The 17,769-nt window shown below is 34.3% G+C and overlaps 1 protein-coding gene across 3 annotated transcripts in view; it reads right to left on the bottom strand.

Moving 5' to 3' along the window:
* JAK2 (Janus kinase 2) overlaps window positions 1-17,769 on the bottom strand; it is a 147,821-nt gene that overhangs the window by 64,002 nt on the left and 66,050 nt on the right. For 2 of the 3 annotated variants that reach the window (XM_030809442.1, XM_030809477.1), the window contains 5 exons: window positions 15,142-15,463; window positions 14,242-14,361; window positions 4,640-4,797; window positions 2,899-3,010; window positions 519-705 (listed from right to left, as the gene is read on the bottom strand). In XM_030809442.1, coding sequence (XP_030665302.1) covers window positions 519-705; window positions 2,899-3,010; window positions 4,640-4,797; window positions 14,242-14,361; window positions 15,142-15,463 — 899 coding nt within the window. The remainder of the gene's footprint in view (window positions 1-518; window positions 706-2,898; window positions 3,011-4,639; window positions 4,798-14,241; window positions 14,362-15,141; window positions 15,464-17,769) is intronic. The other variant, XM_030809533.1, reaches the window with a different exon arrangement.

The following is a 17,769-nucleotide window of genomic DNA, read 5'->3' as shown; positions in this document are numbered from 1 at the left end:
TTATAATCACTTCCTTAACTAATGTAATTTGGATTTTGATGTATTCCTGCCAGTTATTTCATTAATTCAAAATTATAGTAACTTCCTTAACTCATACAGTTTTTCAGGAATTTTAATAATTTTTAATAGTAAGGCTCATTATTTCAAGGAATTTCCAACTTTACTATCTTTATTTTTAAAATACAGAAATTAAAATCCTCAAAGTATATGAAAATTTTTACTTAAAACAACATAAGAATTTAATAGTGAGATCTTCCAGTTCAATAAATGACATCATACCACACAATTATTATGTTTAAAATCTCATTTTAGAATAATTGAACTTCAAGTCACTTCTAGACCACCAAAACCAAAGTAAACAATCTTATTTGATGATGCTTGTACAATAGAATAAGATAAAATTAACTTTTATAGCTGCTTCTTTCATATATCCTTTGAAATCAATGTACCGAAGATACTTCACACCACATAAACGATCCATGACCAGTAATTTAAAAATAACTAGAAAATTATCTTACCTTTTGGCTTTGGGGGACAGCATTTAGTAAACTGGAAAATTATATTGTCTGAGCGAACGGTTTCCATCTGGTAACAATTCAAAAGATCTTTAAGACTGCTGAAGTTCTTCTTTGTCCCACTGAGGTTGTACTCTTCATTCTCATTTTTTGTAATCAAACAGTGTTTATATTCAATGACATTTTCTCGCTGTGTAAGTTTAATTATAAAGAAAGGGAGGGATAGTCACAATGGACATCACAGTGATTATTCTGACAAAATGATATCACAAGAACAAGCAACAGAATAAACATTTGAACCATGAATCCGATGTAGTGCCAATATAGTGCTAGAAGTACTTAGTTCCTCAAAAGGGCAATTTACAATTTCTCAGCCTATAAAAGTGGTTTAAAAGTTGATTTTATGAAAAAGCATGTAAGAAGGCAATGATAATTAATAGCAACGATAATACCATCCTTAATAGTTTTCCATCATTTACAAGATAAAGCCTAAAACAAATGTAGCATATAGAGCCTTCCATGAGCTGGTTTCTGCCTCCATCTCCAATCTCAGCTCCTGCCACTGCCAACATGCAACCTATGTTCCAGCCATATTAAATGACTTAAATCATTTCAAGCAAAGGCCATGCTGCTTCATGCCTTGATAACTCTTCATGCTATCTCTCTACCTAAGAATGTATACCCACTTCTTCTGAGCAATGAACCTTTATTCATTCATCAAAACTCAGTTCAAGTACCACTTTTTCTAAGAGGTCCTCTCTAATGCTCACCTTGAACATACAGCCATTCCACTGCACCACCATTGTGTTTGTACAATTATCTTTAATATGATATTTTTAATATTTTGCAGTTTTTAAATATTTGTCTTATGCACTATATTATGAACTTGTTCATCTATTTTTTAAGGTGCATTTTATAAACATACTGATTCTACTCGGAAACATTTATATAAAATCTACCAATACCTCAAGGTCAATCAAGTTCTTCCTATGCCGAATAACCTTTCTTGGTTTTTTTTTTTTTTTTTTTTGAGACAGTGTCTCGCTCTATTGCCAGGCTGGAGTGCAGTGGCACAATCTTGGCTCACTGCAACCTCCACCTCCCAGGTTCAAGCACTTCTCCTGCCTCAGCCTCCCGAGCAGCTGGGACTACAGGTGCACACCACCATGTCCAGATAATTTTTGTAATTTTAGTAGAGACAGGATTTCACCATTTCACCACACTGGCCAAGATGGTCTCAATCTCTTGACCTCATGATCCACCCACCTTGGCCTCCCAAAGTGCTGATATTATAGGCGTGAGCCACCACACCCGGCCACCCTTTCTTAATAATTGTAAACCTGTTACTGTCTATATTTGCCTATGCTAGATAATTACAACGTTCAATTTAGAATTTTTTGTATACTTGAAAATTTTTGTTTGTCCAGTAGATAAGTTTCCTGAAGGTAGGGCTGTAGCATAAACTCTCTAATACATAGCTCTCATATTAGGCTTGGCACATACAGTGAACATAAAATATATATATATATATATATTTTTGAATTGATACTTGAATATGATGTACTATTATCTGTTATAGTAAGAGGATACTTTGAAATTAGGATAGATTACCAGTTTTACACAAAGGTAAAGTGATGGCGTAACCTCCCTTCTGTAATTAATCTACCCTCTACATATGCCAAATATAAGTTGCATTTTATAAAAATTAAAATAATTGAAAAACAAAATTCTTATTTTTCTCTATTTTAAAAAAGCAAGATAAATTTGGAAGCTTCTATAATTTCTTAGGATTTATACCATGAAATTGCCTCATAAGTGATAGTATATAATCATAGATGAGATCCAAAATAATCTGTATTAACAGTGGGGTTTCACTGCAGTTTTACCTTTAAAACATGCATTGTAGACCGCTATTCTTAATATTAGAAAATCATCAGTTAAAAGTGCTTTAATGTTTCTATTTGTTTGTTATTGCCTGTTTTTCTCTGTTTCCTCTAATTCTGTAACCACTGTTAATAAACAGAAAATTTGCTTCCGATTTATTTTGTTCTACATGATGTGGCAAAGATTTCCAGTTTTGCGAAACAAAGAAACATCAAGACACTTGATGAAATACTTTTTAACACACGGGTAACACCAAAACATCAGAAAATAAAATAAATCCAAAATAAAAAGATGGACATTATAAATTATTTTATATTGTTATATAAACCCTGGGAATTATATCTATCTTATTTGTACAGAATCTCTGAGGAAATTAAGCATTATACTAGTTATCATATCCAAAGCTATAATTCTGAGTATTAAGGAAATATGGTAAATAAATATGGAGAGGAAATTAAATGAACTAAAGTGTTACCACTAATAAGTGTGACATACTAACCTCGACAGCAAAAGTCAAAAAATATTTATTAAAGTCCTTAGGACTGCATCGAAGTACATACAGTCCAGTCTGATTACCTGCTTTCTTCAGTTTACTGATGGCAAAATCCATCCTAAAGGTAAAGAAGAAGCAATTTGAATAATGTAGTAAGCACCATAACATTATGACCAAGTGTCATATAAAACAATCAAAAGTCAAATCTAAAACTGTCAGAATTATCTCCTCTACTTTATATGGTTAGCAATAATCTTTCAAAGGAAAACATCAAAGTACCAAGCTATTTCGCAGTTAAGTTCAAACCACTTCAAGGGACAGTTATATAGCTTTAAAAACCAATAAAAGGTATTATAAGACAAAATGACAAGAACAATTTGTTCATTTGATTTTTCTGCCTGCTGATTACAAAGTTAATATTTTTAAAACCATACTCTCAGAAACCTTCATTTAACTATAAAGATAATATATCAGAAAATACTTATATCTCTTCTACCATAGCAGTTACTGACATAAAAATCTGAATGCATGATTTTATTATTTAGTATGATAACAAAGTCTAAGAGAAGAACCATGGCAACTGACAAAAGACTACTGATTTTTAAAGTTTTCTATGTTTTCTGAAGCTGCACACCCTGAAAGAAAAGCAAAATATAATCTCATCTATACAAAAGCAAGAATCATTCTGTTTCACTTATCACCATATTTCTAATATACAAACCAATGCTTGCACATAGTAGTTACTCAGTAAATATAAATAAAAACGTTTGAATGAATTTATGGATACATGAATAAAGGCAAGGAGTTTTAAAAATATTAAACATGTAAATTACAAAGTTCAAGTAGTACAACTTTTTCATAGCAACAATATTCATTACTAAATAAATATTAAGCATAGACTAAATCAAGTCTTTATATTACCCAAGATATATTTTCTCAAATATTTAGGGGTAGGTTAAATGCAAAGAACATAATATGCTTATGATCCCAGATTTTCCCTTTGCTCGAGTTATTCAAATCTGTTGTCAACATAAACCACATCCTAGCTAAGAGATCATTAGGACTTAAGCTAAATAGATGTTATGCATGATAGCTAGCTTTACCCAGTATTAAAGTAAGGATCTACAACTGTGTGAGCCAATATGATAGTTACTAGCCACATGTAGCTATTTAAATGTAAAGAAATTAAAATTCAGTTCCTCGGTTGCACTAGCCACATCTCAAATGCTAAACAGCCACATGTAGCTAGTGGCTACTGTGTTACACAGCACAGATATAGAATATTTTCACCACTGCAGAAAGTTCTACATAGCACTAGTCTAGAAATGAGGACATCATATATATCTTGTGTTTGAACCTTTCAGTAGAAGGAGATGGACTATCCAAACATAAAGAATTTTCAAATTTTGCACTGTGGCTTCCTTGCAGTATTTTAAAATTAATAAAACAGAAATTGGAGGTCTTTCTTTTTTAGTAACATTCAGGAGTGAATCATACATAGGCATGATTAACAAATGTTAAACTTGTACAACTTATAAATATTATAGATTGGGATACAGATGATAAATTATACACTAAATAATTCTAATTATTATGTAATCTGATTGCAAATAGCCTTTTGTTTAAAAAAAGCTTGTCAAATTAATGTATTTTTTTTCTAAACATACATGTATCAGTCTGTTAAATCTTCTTTGTAAATATATCATTTACTTTTCTAAAAATTTACTTTTAAGTCTGTATTACTCACGAAATTGGGCCATGACAGTTGCTTTGTATATTTTCAAGCACTTTTGGAGGTGCTACTTCTTTACAGAGGTAATGATGTGCATCTGCAGTTAATCTATAATATCCATCAATTAATGACACGAAAGACAAAGCTTCCCTTAATGAGCTAAGTTCAATTTCCTAAGCAGAGAAAAGAAAAAGAAATAGCACCTTTTAGAAAGTCAACTCCATGTTAAATATTGAAAATTTTCTTCATTCCATGTTTTTAGAGTAATTCACCTAAATACATTTTCTTCTAAATTGCTCACATCTTTTATGGCTCAGTACTCAATACGAATTACAAATTCTTAGGTCTGATATTTAAGATCCTCCTAAATACAGATTATCATACCTTCCCAGTTAGTTATAGTTCACTCTATATCCATCATTTTACTTAATTTTCCAATGTCCTTCTTAGACTAATATACCAGTTATCTCAGCTAGAAATCTATTTAATATGATATAAAAGTTGACATTAGAAATCATGCGCATTTTTTTTTTTTTTTTTTTTTGAGAGAGTCTTGCTTCATCACCCAGGCTGAAGTGCACTGGCACAATCTTGGCTCACTGCAACCTCCACCTCCCAGGCTCAAGCGATCCACCCACCTGACCCTCATGAGTAGCTGCGATTACAGGCGTATGCCATCACGCCCAGCTAATTTTTGTATTTTTAGTAAAGACAGGTTCTCGCCATGTTGGCCAGGCTGGTCTCCAACTCCTGACCTCAAGTGATCCACCCACCTCGGTCTCCCAAAATGTTGGGATTACAGGCATGAGCCACGGCATCAGCCCTACATACCAATTATATACTGTTAAAGTATTCATGCTACAAACTAAAATGTTAGGATATGTAGCTATGCTATGATTTTTTTTTTTTTGTCCCCTGTGCCCCTCACCCCCCGCCCCCTCCCCCCCAGTCAGAGTCTTGCTCTGTCGCCCAGGCTGGAGTGCAATGGCACGATCTCGGCTCACTGCAACTTCTGCCTCCCGGGTTCAAGTGATTCTCCTGTCTCAGTCTCCCAGAAAGCTGGGATTACAGGCACACGCCAAGACGCCCGGCTAATTTTTGCATTTTTAGTAGAGACGGGGTTTCAACATGTTGGCCAGGCTGGTCTCAAACTCCTGACCTAATGATCCACCCACCTTGGCCTCCCAAAGTGCTGGGATTACACACGTGAGTCACCATGCCCAGCCTGACTGTATCTTAATACATATGTGAACATATAGTCAGCCAAAAATGCATGTTACTTAAATGGGAAAATATATATACATATGTAAAAATATTTATATTTTTATATACAAAAAGTCAGTTATATAATGGAAAAAAAGCCCCAATTGTGGCAAAAAGGATGCAATATCAATAATTAACAAAAACTTCAAAACACTCTTATACAACTTTTTATTTAAATATATAGAAGATTAACCATGGTAGGAAAATTCATTATCATAAAAATCTAAAAATCCTTTCTAAATTAATTTTCTAATTTGTCTCAATCACATTAAAAATACCAACAAATACCAGAGGCTGTACCTAGAAAAACAGGGCAAACATGAGATTTAGAAAATCAGATCCAATATAAGAGAGATGAAAACATAGTTACCAGGATAAGAAAGGAATGACCAAAAATTACAGCTGACAAAATAATAGCTGTACCTAGAAAGCTTCCAGTCCACACTACAAAGTAAGATGCTGTGATCGAAGAGGTACTTCTCCAGAAAAGAAGTAAAAATGCTATCATATGTGACAGGTTTGATTATGTGAAATTTTGTATTGAGAAGTCCACTACTTTACAGAGTTCTTGTAGAAAATGAAAATAAAGCTAGATGCAAAGGAAAAATCATAAAGCAATAATTAACTCCTGGAAAAAGTTCTATAAGAATGAAAATGTGATTACAGCATATTTCTTGGCCCAGCAATGAACAATATTTACATAATCATAAAGAGAACACAGAATAGAGTCATAAACTAAAAATTATAATAAAGAGATAAGCATGTGACATGTTTGAACTATAAAAGGTATTTAGCTAACACAAATAGCCAAAAAAAAGGTACTATAAAAGGTATCCTAAACAAAATTAAAAGACTTGGAGATTACAAACATGTATAACAAAGGAATATACCTAACATACATTGTGGGAATTAAACCTATAAAAGAATTAAAAATAAAAAAAGAAAACTAGTCAAAGGACATGAAAAGGCAATCCACAGAAGTATAAATATTAAAGCTGACCTATAAACACATGAGGTTATTCCTCAATCTCAGGTTCTAATTAAGGAAATGAAATATAACAGGACAGCATTATTTTGCCCATTGATTTGGCAGAAAAATTAAAAGATTGATAACATCCAGTGTTGGCAAAGGGTACAAGAAAAGAGGTGTACAGATACATTGGAAACACCTTTTGAGAAGTATTTCAATAATCTATCAAAGTTGTAAATATTCATACCCTTTGAACTAGCAGTTCACTAACTAGTATCCCTCTTATTGATATACAGGCACATTTTGTTTTACTGCACTTCCCTTTATTGCTCCTTGCAGATATGACTTTTTTTTTTTTTTTTTTTTTTACAAATTGAAAGTTTCTGACAAACTTATGTGGAGCAAGTACAAGTCTATCAGTGCAATTTTTCCAGTAGCATATGCTTACTTCCTGTCTATGTGTCATGTTTTGGTAATTTTCACAAAATTTAAACATTATTATACCTGTTACGGTGATTTGTGATCAATGACCTTTGATGTAACTATTGTACAGTTGTCCCTCAGAATACAAGGGGGATTAGTTACAGGACCCCTGCATATACCAAAATCTGAACATATTCAAGTTCTGAAATCAGCACTGCAGAACCCATATATGCAAAATGTCAGCCCTACACATAAGCAGGTTTCGCATCCTGTGAATACTATATTTTCCATCCATGTTAGGCAAAAAAAAAATGCATATAAGTGGACCCACACAATTCAAACCTGTGATGTCCAAGGGTCAACTGTAATTGTTTTGGGGCACCACACACTGGGCCTATATAAGATGGTGAACTTAAGTGATAAATTTGTGTATGTTCTGACTGCACCACCGAATAGCTATTTCGCTTTCTTTTTCCCTCTCCTCAGGCCTCCGTATTCCCTCAGACACAACAATAATGAAATTAGGCCAGTGACCTCTGAGTATTCAAGTGAAAGGAAGATTCACCCATCTCTCACTTTAAATCAAAAGCTAGAAATGATTAAGCTTAGTGAGGAAGGCATGCTGAAAGCCAACAAAGGCTGAAAGCTAGGCCTCTTGTACTAAAAAGGCAAGTTAAGAATCCAAAGGAAAAGTCCTTGAAGGAAACTGAAAGTGCTACTCCTGTGAGCACATAAATTATAAGAAAGTGAACAGCCTTATTGATGATACAGAGAAAGTTCTAGATAGAAGATCAAACCAGCCATAACATTCCCTTAAGCCAAAGCCTAATCTAGAGCAAGACCCCAATGCTCTTCAGTTCTATGAAGGCTGAGGTGAGGAGGCTGCAGAAGAAAAGCTGGAAGCTAGCAGAGGTTGGTTCATGAGGTTTAAGAAAAGAAGCCATGTCCACAGCATAAGTGCAAGGTGAAGCAGCAGATGCTGATGTGGAAGCTACAGCAAGTTATCCAGAAGATCTAGTAAGGACCACTGATGAAGATGGTGACACCAAGAAACAGATTTTCAAATGTAAACAAAACAGCCTTCTGTTGGAAGAATATGCTATCTAGGACTTCCACAGCTACAGAGGAGAAGTCAGTGCTTGCCTTCAAAGCTTCAAAGGACAGGCTGACCCCCTTGCTAAGGGCCAATGCCATTGGTGACCTGAAATTCAAACCAGTGCTCATTTACCATTCCAAAAATCCCAGGGCTCTGCAAATTATGCTAAGTCTACTCTGCCTGTGCTCTATAAATGGAACAACAAGGCTTGGATGACAGCACATCTGTTGTTTATAGCATGGTTTACGACTATTTTAAGCCCATTGTTAAGATCTGCTCAGAAAAAAAGGTTGCTTTCAAAGTATTACTCTCATTGACAATGCACCTGGTCACCCAAGCGCTCTGACAGAGATGTACAAGGATATTCATGTTATTTTCAGACCTGGTGACACAACATCCATTTTGTAGCCCATAGGTCAAGGAGTAATTTCAACTTTCAAGTCTTATTATCTAAGAAATATATTTTGTAAGGCTAAGTTGCCATAGATAGTTATTCATCTGATGGAGCTGGGTAAATAGAAAAACTTATGGAAAGGATTAACCATTCTTGATGCCAGGAAGAACATCAGTGATTCATGGAAGAAGGTCAAAGTGTTAACATTATCAGGAATTTGTAAGAAGTTGATTCCAACCCTCATGGGTGACTTTGAGGGGTTCAAGACTTCAATGGAGGAAGTCACTAGGATGTGGTAGAAATAGCAAAAGAACTAGAATTAGAAGTAGAGCTGAAGATGTGACTGAATTGCTACAATCTCATGATAAAATTTGGACAGATAAGTTGCTTCTTATGCATAAAAAAATGGTTTCTTGAGATGAAATCTAGTCCTGGTGAAGATGCTGTGAATGTTGTTGAAAACACAGCAAAGTATTTAGAGTAAAGTTTAGTAGATAAAGCAGTGGCAAGGTTTGAGAGGACTGACGCATTTTGAAAGAAATTCTACTGTCGGTAAAATGTTACCAAACAATGTCACATGCTACAGAGACATCTTTAACGAAATGAGTCTATTGATGCAGTAAATGTCATTGTTATCTTAAGAAATTGCTTCGGACAGCCCAATCTTAAGCAACCACCACACTGATCAGTCAGCAGCCATCAACATCAAAATAATACCCTCATAAGCAGAAAGATTATAACTCTCTGGAGGCTCAGATTATCATTAGGATTTTTTAGCAATAAAGTGTTTTAAATTAATTTTTAAGACATAATGCTGTTGCACACTTAGACTTGATTACAGTGTAAACATAACTTTTATATATACTGAGAAACCAAAAAATTTATGCGACTCACTTCATTGCAATATTTGCTTTATTGCAATGGTCCGGAACTGAACTAGCAATATCTCTGATGTAGGCCTATATACATTTTACAAACATCTTACAAAAGACTTAGAATCTACAGAGACTCTACAAATTGATCAGAAAGGGACAAGTCAATAAAAAATGTGCAAAAGACTGTCACAGGCACTTCGTAAGAAGGATATTCAGACGAACAATAAGTAAGTGAAAAAGTACTGAACATCATTACTCACCAGGGCAATGAAAATAAAAACTACAATAGCTACCAGTACACATCCACCAGACACACTAAGACATTTTTAGACTGCCAAAATTAAGAGCTGATGGGGATATGAAACAACTGTAATTTTCATGCATTACTGAAGGAAGAGTGAACTGATAGAACTACAAAAAATTGTTTGGCAGTATACTAAAGCTATCACTATGACTCAATAATCCCATCTCTAGGATGTATATATACAAGAAAATGAGTGCGTAAGTCCACCAAAAAATATGTGTAAGAATGTTCATGGTAAATTTATCCCTAAAAGCCCCAAACTGAAAGCAACCCAAGTGTCCATCAACAGAACACATTTAAAATTTGAGATATAGTCAAACAATTCAATACTACCCAGCAATAAAAAGGAATGAACTGACACATGTAACAACATAAATGAATCTTCAAACATTATACTAAGTAAAAGAATCTAGATTTTAAAAGAGTACATACAGTATCATTCCATTTATACAACCTTTATTAATAGATAAAACTAAGTGATGGTAGATGACAGGTATCTTAAGTTAGGGGTGGAGGTGAGTAAGTGGGAAGATGCGTGTGGAAACCTTCTAGGAGTAAGAGAAGTATTCTGTTTTTTGAGGTGGGTGTGGCTACAAAGATGTACAAATATGTAAAAATTCATTGAGCTATACACGTAAGATTAGTGTGCTTTACTGTGTTCATGTTATATCTCAACAAAAAAAAAGAAAAATAGGCAACAAAAGTTGAACTAGCTAAAACTTCAAAACATCTGTGCATCAAAGGACACAAGCAACATAGTGAAAAGCAATCTATGGAATAGGAGAAAATATTTGCAAATCATATATTTGAAAAAGGATTAATATCCAGAATATACAAATAATTTCTATAATTCAGCAAAAAAAAACCTGATTAAAAAATGAGCAAAGGACTTGAATATATATTTCTTCAAAGAAGATCTACAAATGGCAATACATATATGAAAAGATGCTCAGCAACACTAATCATTAGGGAAATGTGAATCAAAATCACAATGAGGTAACTGCCTCATACCCAGCAGATGGCTACTATCAGAAAACAGAAAATAACAAGTTTTGATGAGCATGTGGAGAATGTACTCCTGGTAGGAATGTAAAATGGTGCAGCTGCTATGGAAAACAGCATGGAGGCTCCTTAAAAAATTACAAGTAGAATTACCATATGATCCAGCAATTCTACTTCTGGGTATGACATGGTTTGGCTCTGCATCCCCACTCAACTCTCATCTTTAATTGTAATCCCCATGTGTCGAGGGAGGGACATGATGGGAGGTGACTGAATCATGGGGGTGGTTTCCCCCATGCTGTTCTCATGATAGTGAGGGAGTTCTCATGAGATCTGATGGTTTAAAAGTGGCACTTTCCCCTGAACACTCTCTGTCTTCTGCTGCCATGTAAGACATGGCTTCCTTCCCCTTCACCTTCTGCCATGATTTTAAGTTTCCTGGGCCAGCCATGCAGAACTATGAGTCAATTAAACCCTCTTTTTAAATAAATTATCCAGTCTCAGGTAGTATCTTTATAGCAGTGTGAGAACGGACTAATAGAAGGTATATATCCAAAGGAATTGAAAGCAGAGTCTTGAAGAGATATTTGTACACCCCATGTTCACAGCAACATTACTCACAATTGTCAAAAAGTAAAAAAGCGACCTGAATATTCACTGATGGATGAATGAATAAACAAATGTGGTATATACATGACACAGAATACATACATATATTAAAAATGAAGGAAATTCTGATACATGCTGTAATACAAATGAACCTTGAGCATATTATACTAACTGAAATAAGCCTGTCACAAAAAGACAGTATTGTTTGATCCTGCTTCTATGAGGTATCTAGAGTAGTCAAATTCATAGAATAAGAAAGTAGAGGGGCTGGGCAGTGGCTCACGCCTGTAATCCCAGCACTTTGGGATGCTGAGGCAGGCGGATCATGAGGTCAGGAGTTCAAGACCAGCCTGGCCAACATGGTGAAACCCCGTCTCTACTAAAGACACAAAAAATTAGCCAAGCATGGTGGCGTGCACCTGTAATCCCAGCTACTCGGGAGGCTGAGGCAGGAGAATTGCTTGAACCCAGGAGGCACAGGTTGCAGTGAGGCAAGATCGCACCATTGCACTCCAGCCTGGATGACAGGGCAAGACTCCATCTCAAAAAAAAAAAAAAAAAAAAAAAAAGGTAGAATGGTGGTTGCAAGGACTGGGAAGAAGGGGAAATGGTGAGTTTTTATTTAATGGGTGTAGACTTCAATTTTGCAAGATAAAAGAGTTCTGGAAATTGGATGCAAAAGTGAATATACTTAACACTATTAAACTGTACACTTAAAAATGGTTAAGATGCTAAATTTTATTTTATATATATTTTACCAAAATTATAATGAGAAATAAATGCCAGAATGAAGAGGAAAATGATGGTAAAAACAAAATATTACTAACACATAATACACTGGGAAAATGCAATAATAAGCAAAAATTACTTTCCTATATCCATAAATAATTTGGTAGGAAAATACACAGAGAAAAAGTATTAATCTTAATAAACAACAGAAAAAGCATAACATATCATGAATAAAATTCAGCAAGAAACATGATGTATGAATATGAATAAAATGATCAAGAATTACTGAAAAACATAAAATAATACTTGTGTACAAGGAGAAATACAGTGTATCCCTAAAATAGAAAATTTAATATGAGAAAGAAATATCAACTCTTCCCAATTTGTTGCACAATTCCAACAAAATGTCAGTATAATATTTTTAAGGAGTTTTACGGATACTTAGCAAAGAAGTTAGTTAGAGTCACACTTAAGAGCTTAGGTTTTCAAACCATGCATTTGAGTTTAAATAGCCCTACCACTTAACTAACACTGTGCCCTTGGAAAGTTACTTAACTTCTCTGTATTGCAGACTTAAAATTAAGCCAAGTCCAAATACAGTCCCGTAGAGAAGTTCTTTGGGTTACTACAGTTTGTTCAGATTAAGATTAATAAACTCTCCCAGAAACATTTATTATAGATCCACATTGAGGTTGATAATTATTAATCATCCTTTTATGCATCCATAAAATATTTATCAAGCTTTTTCTAAACTAGGCCCTGAGTACTGTGCAAGATGTAGGGGGTACAAACACACATAAAAATATGATCCTTACCTTCAAAAGGCTCACAGTCTACTAGGAGTAGGTGTACTATCATATTTTTATCTAAGAACAGAAAACTATGCTGAATTAAGTGAGTTGCAAGTTAGTTATAATTTTGGTAATATAACCCTGGAACATCCAGACAAGTAAGCCATATAAATACTTAAGATAAATGGACAAATAACATTAATAGGACTAGTTTAAGCCAGGAAGGGTCAAGAAGCATCTGAGTTAAAAAGAAGACAGAGCAGATAAATGAGAAACTTCAGAGCAAAATATAAAATAATTCATTTCTCCTATTTACATTAAAATAGGAGATTTTAGTATTTAGAATACTAAATTAGATTTTTTTTATTATTATACTTAGGTTTTAGGGTACATGTGCACAATGTGCAGGTTTGTTACATATGTATCCATGTGCCATGTTGTTTTGCTGCACCCATTAACTCGTCATTTAGCATTAGGTATATCTCCTAATGCTGTCCCTCCCCGCTCCCCCAACCCCACAACAGTCCCCGGAGTGTGATGTTCCCCTTCCTGTGTCCATGAGTTCTCATTGTTCAATTCCCACCTATGAATGAGAACATGTGGTGTTTGGTTTTTTGTCCTTGAGATAGTTTACAATTAGATTTCTGAAGCTATTTAAAAAAAGAGAAAGTGTTAATCTTTTAGAATCAACCATGTCCTATAGCTTGGGTGGGGCTGACCTGGGATTGATTTACATTTTGTTATATAAATTCCAGACATTTCCAGACATCATTATTTTTCTCCTTTAATTAGGCAGTATAACTGGCACATATACATCCCTGTTGATAAAATATTTTAGTCAGGGGTGAGCATTACATCAGAGAACTAGTATAATCTAGAGTAGGGATGGGGGAGAAAGTAACTGGTGCTTTGCTAATCATAAAAATGAGTAAAAAAAAGTACAGTAATGTACAAAAAACTCTGTAGGAAGATGGTGTTGATAGTAATACAAAAAGCTAGATGTTATCAGAAAGTTTACTGAATTGAAGTTTATGTTTAGAGTTATGTTTAAAACTACAATCAAAATTCCTACCAGAAAATAATTTTGGTACTAAGATTCTAAAATACATATTTCTGAGAACTATAAAATGAAACCATTATTCAATTGTAAAGCAAACTTACCAGATTTTTACCATCTTGCTTATGGATAGTTACAACTCGGCTTTCATTTGAACCCTCTTGGTTTGCTTGCTTAATACTGACATCAATAATATTAGGAAAATCGCAATATAACTGTAAATCCTATAATTAAAAGCATGTAAAATTAAAAACAGGTAGAATTTACAGAGCCATTTTAAAACAAGATTTATGAAGAAGACAACATTCATTCCAAATTCTTTAAAACAAAAAAGGTATTGATAACAATAGATAAGCATTAAACGTGATTTCCTCTATCAATCTAACCCTAAGACTATGCTGTATCTTGCTTGACTTAAAAATGAGAGCATTAAATGATGCCAGGAATCTAAAATGTGCTATGGCACTCTTCAATTCAATTAACATTAGTAGAAACCACTGCCAGAAAACTGGAAATGTGACTACCAAAGATGAAAAATTAAAAAATCATCTCTCTAAATCTCTAGTAACAATCTATGAACAACACGGATATTAACAAATTCAAAACTTGCAATGCAAACCTAAAATAAATTAATTATTTAGCAGGTATATGTTATCATAAAATCAATTAATATCTTTTCTAGTTAACAAGTTTTATAATTATGCCTTCTGTTATCACTAATAGTGAAAGGCAAAACTCCTTTAAAATTACTTTTAGAATTTGACACCTTTCTGAAACTATAATATAGTCATTGCTAATTATTTTGTCATAAAATATTAAATGAAAAAACCATTTAAGAATAGTAGGCAAAGAACTATATGACCTTGATAGCTTCACACGATTAAAAACTTCCACTTCTATCAAATGGGAGAAGTGCAATACCATGTTGCAAATGATTAAAATTACTTTGTTTTTATTTCCATTCTACTTAAAATAACAAACAAGAACATATCATTAAGGATTACCTGTTCTGTCAGTGTCTCACTTTCTTTATGTTTCCCTCTTGACCACTGAATTCCACCGTTTCCAGTTATTATAATGGTTGCAAAAATCTCCTCACCTGAAGGACCACTTCCAGGTTCTTTTACTTCAAATTTCTCTGTGTAGAAGGCAGACTGCAGAGCTTCCAGATTTATAAGATACTTAAGTTTCAAGTTTCTGGCAGTGGCTTTGCATTGGCTGAATTGCTGAATAAATCTGCGAAATCTGTACCTTATTCGCTTCCTTGTCAAAATATGATAGTCTTGGATCTTTGCTCGAATACATGTTGGTAAGAATGTCTTGTAGCTAGGGATAAAAAAGCACATACAGAAAAACAAAACAAAACAAAAATTGGAAGATAAATCTAAAAATTGAAAAAGAAGTTACCACCTTTTTCCATGATTAAGTAGGCATTACAACACAGTGGCCTAGTGGAGTAAGTTGACATAACCCCCATCCATACAGTATAAAACTTTAAGATTTTGTTTGATGACATAAATATATCCACCCCATCAAAAAGTGGGCGAAGGACATGAATAGACACTTCTCAAAAGTAGACATTTATGCAGCCAAAAAACACATGCAAAAATGCTCATCATCACTGGCCATCAGAGAAATGCAAATCGAAACCACAGTGAGATACCATCTCACACCAGTTAGAATGGCCATCATTAAAAAGTCAGGAAACAACAGGTGCTGGAGAGGATGTGGAGAAATAGGAACACTTTTACACTGTTGGTGGGACTGTAAACTAGTTCAACCATTGTGGAAGTCAGTGTGGCAATTCCTCAGGGATCTAGAACTAGAAATACCATTTGACCCAGCCATCCCATTACTGGGTATATACCCAAGGGATTATAAATCATGCTGCTATAAAGACACATGCACACGTATGTTTATTGCGGCACTATTCACAATAGCAAAGACTTGGAACCAACCCAAATGTCCAACAACGATAGAATGGATTAAGAAAATGTGGCACATATACACCATGGAATACTATGCAGCCATAAAAAATGATGAGTTCCTGTCCTTTGTAGGGACATGGATGAAACTGGAAAACATCATTCTCAGTAAACTATCGCAAGGACAAAAAACCAAACACCGCATGTTCTCACTCATAGGTGGGAATTGAAAAATGAGAACTCATGGACACAGGAAGGGGAACATCACACTCCGGGGACTGTTGCGGGGTGGGGGGAGGGGGGAGGGACAGCATTAGGAGATATACCTAATGCTAAATGACGAGTTAATGGGTGCAGCAAAACAACATGGCACATGGATACATATGTAACAAACCTGCACATTGTGCACATGTACCCTAAAACCTAAAGTATAATAATAAAAAATAATAAAAAAAATAAATATATCCAACACACTCAAGTTATTATCAATGTTTACAAAAGAAGATATTAATTTTCTTCCCCTAATGAAATGAATCCTCAGTCTAGTTAATAACAATCTCTAAAAATTCCTTTTCTCTATTTCATATACCAGAGTTAATGGTTTATAAGATAATATTTTGGCATATATTGAACTGTGCTACAAATATTTCCTATGATGCTGTGCTCCAAAATTTACCTGAATTTTGGAAATTGTTACATTTTGTTGGAAGCCATTTTCATTATGCAAACATACTTCTGTATATTATTTTGTTAGGCCAGCTTCAACTCCTAATAATTCCTTTGTGATCAAAACAATTCCATTTAGAAATGTTCTGACTTTTCTGTACATTCATCTCTATGTACAATATTCTAAAGAAGGTAATTTATTTCTCTGCTTCTAAGGAACATTTTATTTCTAAAGTACCATTAAATAATTTTCCATGCCTTACTACATGCTGATCTTCCTTGCAATCATCCATCTCCTATCTAGTTGCTCATTCTACAAGGCTCAGCTCAAGCATCATCTAATCCAGGAAACCTTTCTGGACCTCATTCTATGACATATTAGATGTGGAATCCACAGACACAAAGGGCTTGCTAAATTAATGTCCTTCCCATCTAAAATGTAAAATCTCTTAATCCCACATTTCCTTCTTGCCACAGCCTATCTGGCCTCTTTTTGAAAGCATGTATAAAGCCATTTCCATTTTCTTGCCTTCCATTTATCCCTCAACTCATTCCAATTTGGCTTCTATTCCATTATTTCAAGAGAAACTGCTCTTGCTAAAACCAAGAAAGACATCCATGTTGCTAAAACTACATTTCCACATGGCACAAGACACAGAAAAATCGGGCAAATTAGACTACTTCAAAATTAAAACTTTTGTGCTACAAATGATACCTTCAGGAAAGTAAAATAACAATACACAGAATGGGAGGAAATAATGGCAAATCATAAATATGATTATATATGGAGACTTGTATCCAGAATATAAAAAGAATTTTTTAAACTCAATAATCAAAAGACAACCCAATTAAAAAATGAGCAATGAATTCAAATAGACACTTCTCTAACGAAGGCATACAAATGGCCAAAAAGTACATGAAAAGAGGCCAAACATCAGTAGTCATTAGAGAGATGAACATCAAAACTAGAATGAGACAGCACTTCCACCCACTGGATGGATAAAATAAAGACAGACAGAAACAAGTGCGGGAAAGAGTTGG

This window comes from Nomascus leucogenys, chromosome 1a (genome assembly GCF_006542625.1).
Source record: "Nomascus leucogenys isolate Asia chromosome 1a, Asia_NLE_v1, whole genome shotgun sequence".
NCBI lineage: Eukaryota > Metazoa > Chordata > Mammalia > Primates > Hylobatidae > Nomascus > Nomascus leucogenys.
The sequence above is the reverse complement of the archived record's forward strand: the minus strand, read 5'-3'. Positions and strand labels throughout refer to the sequence as shown.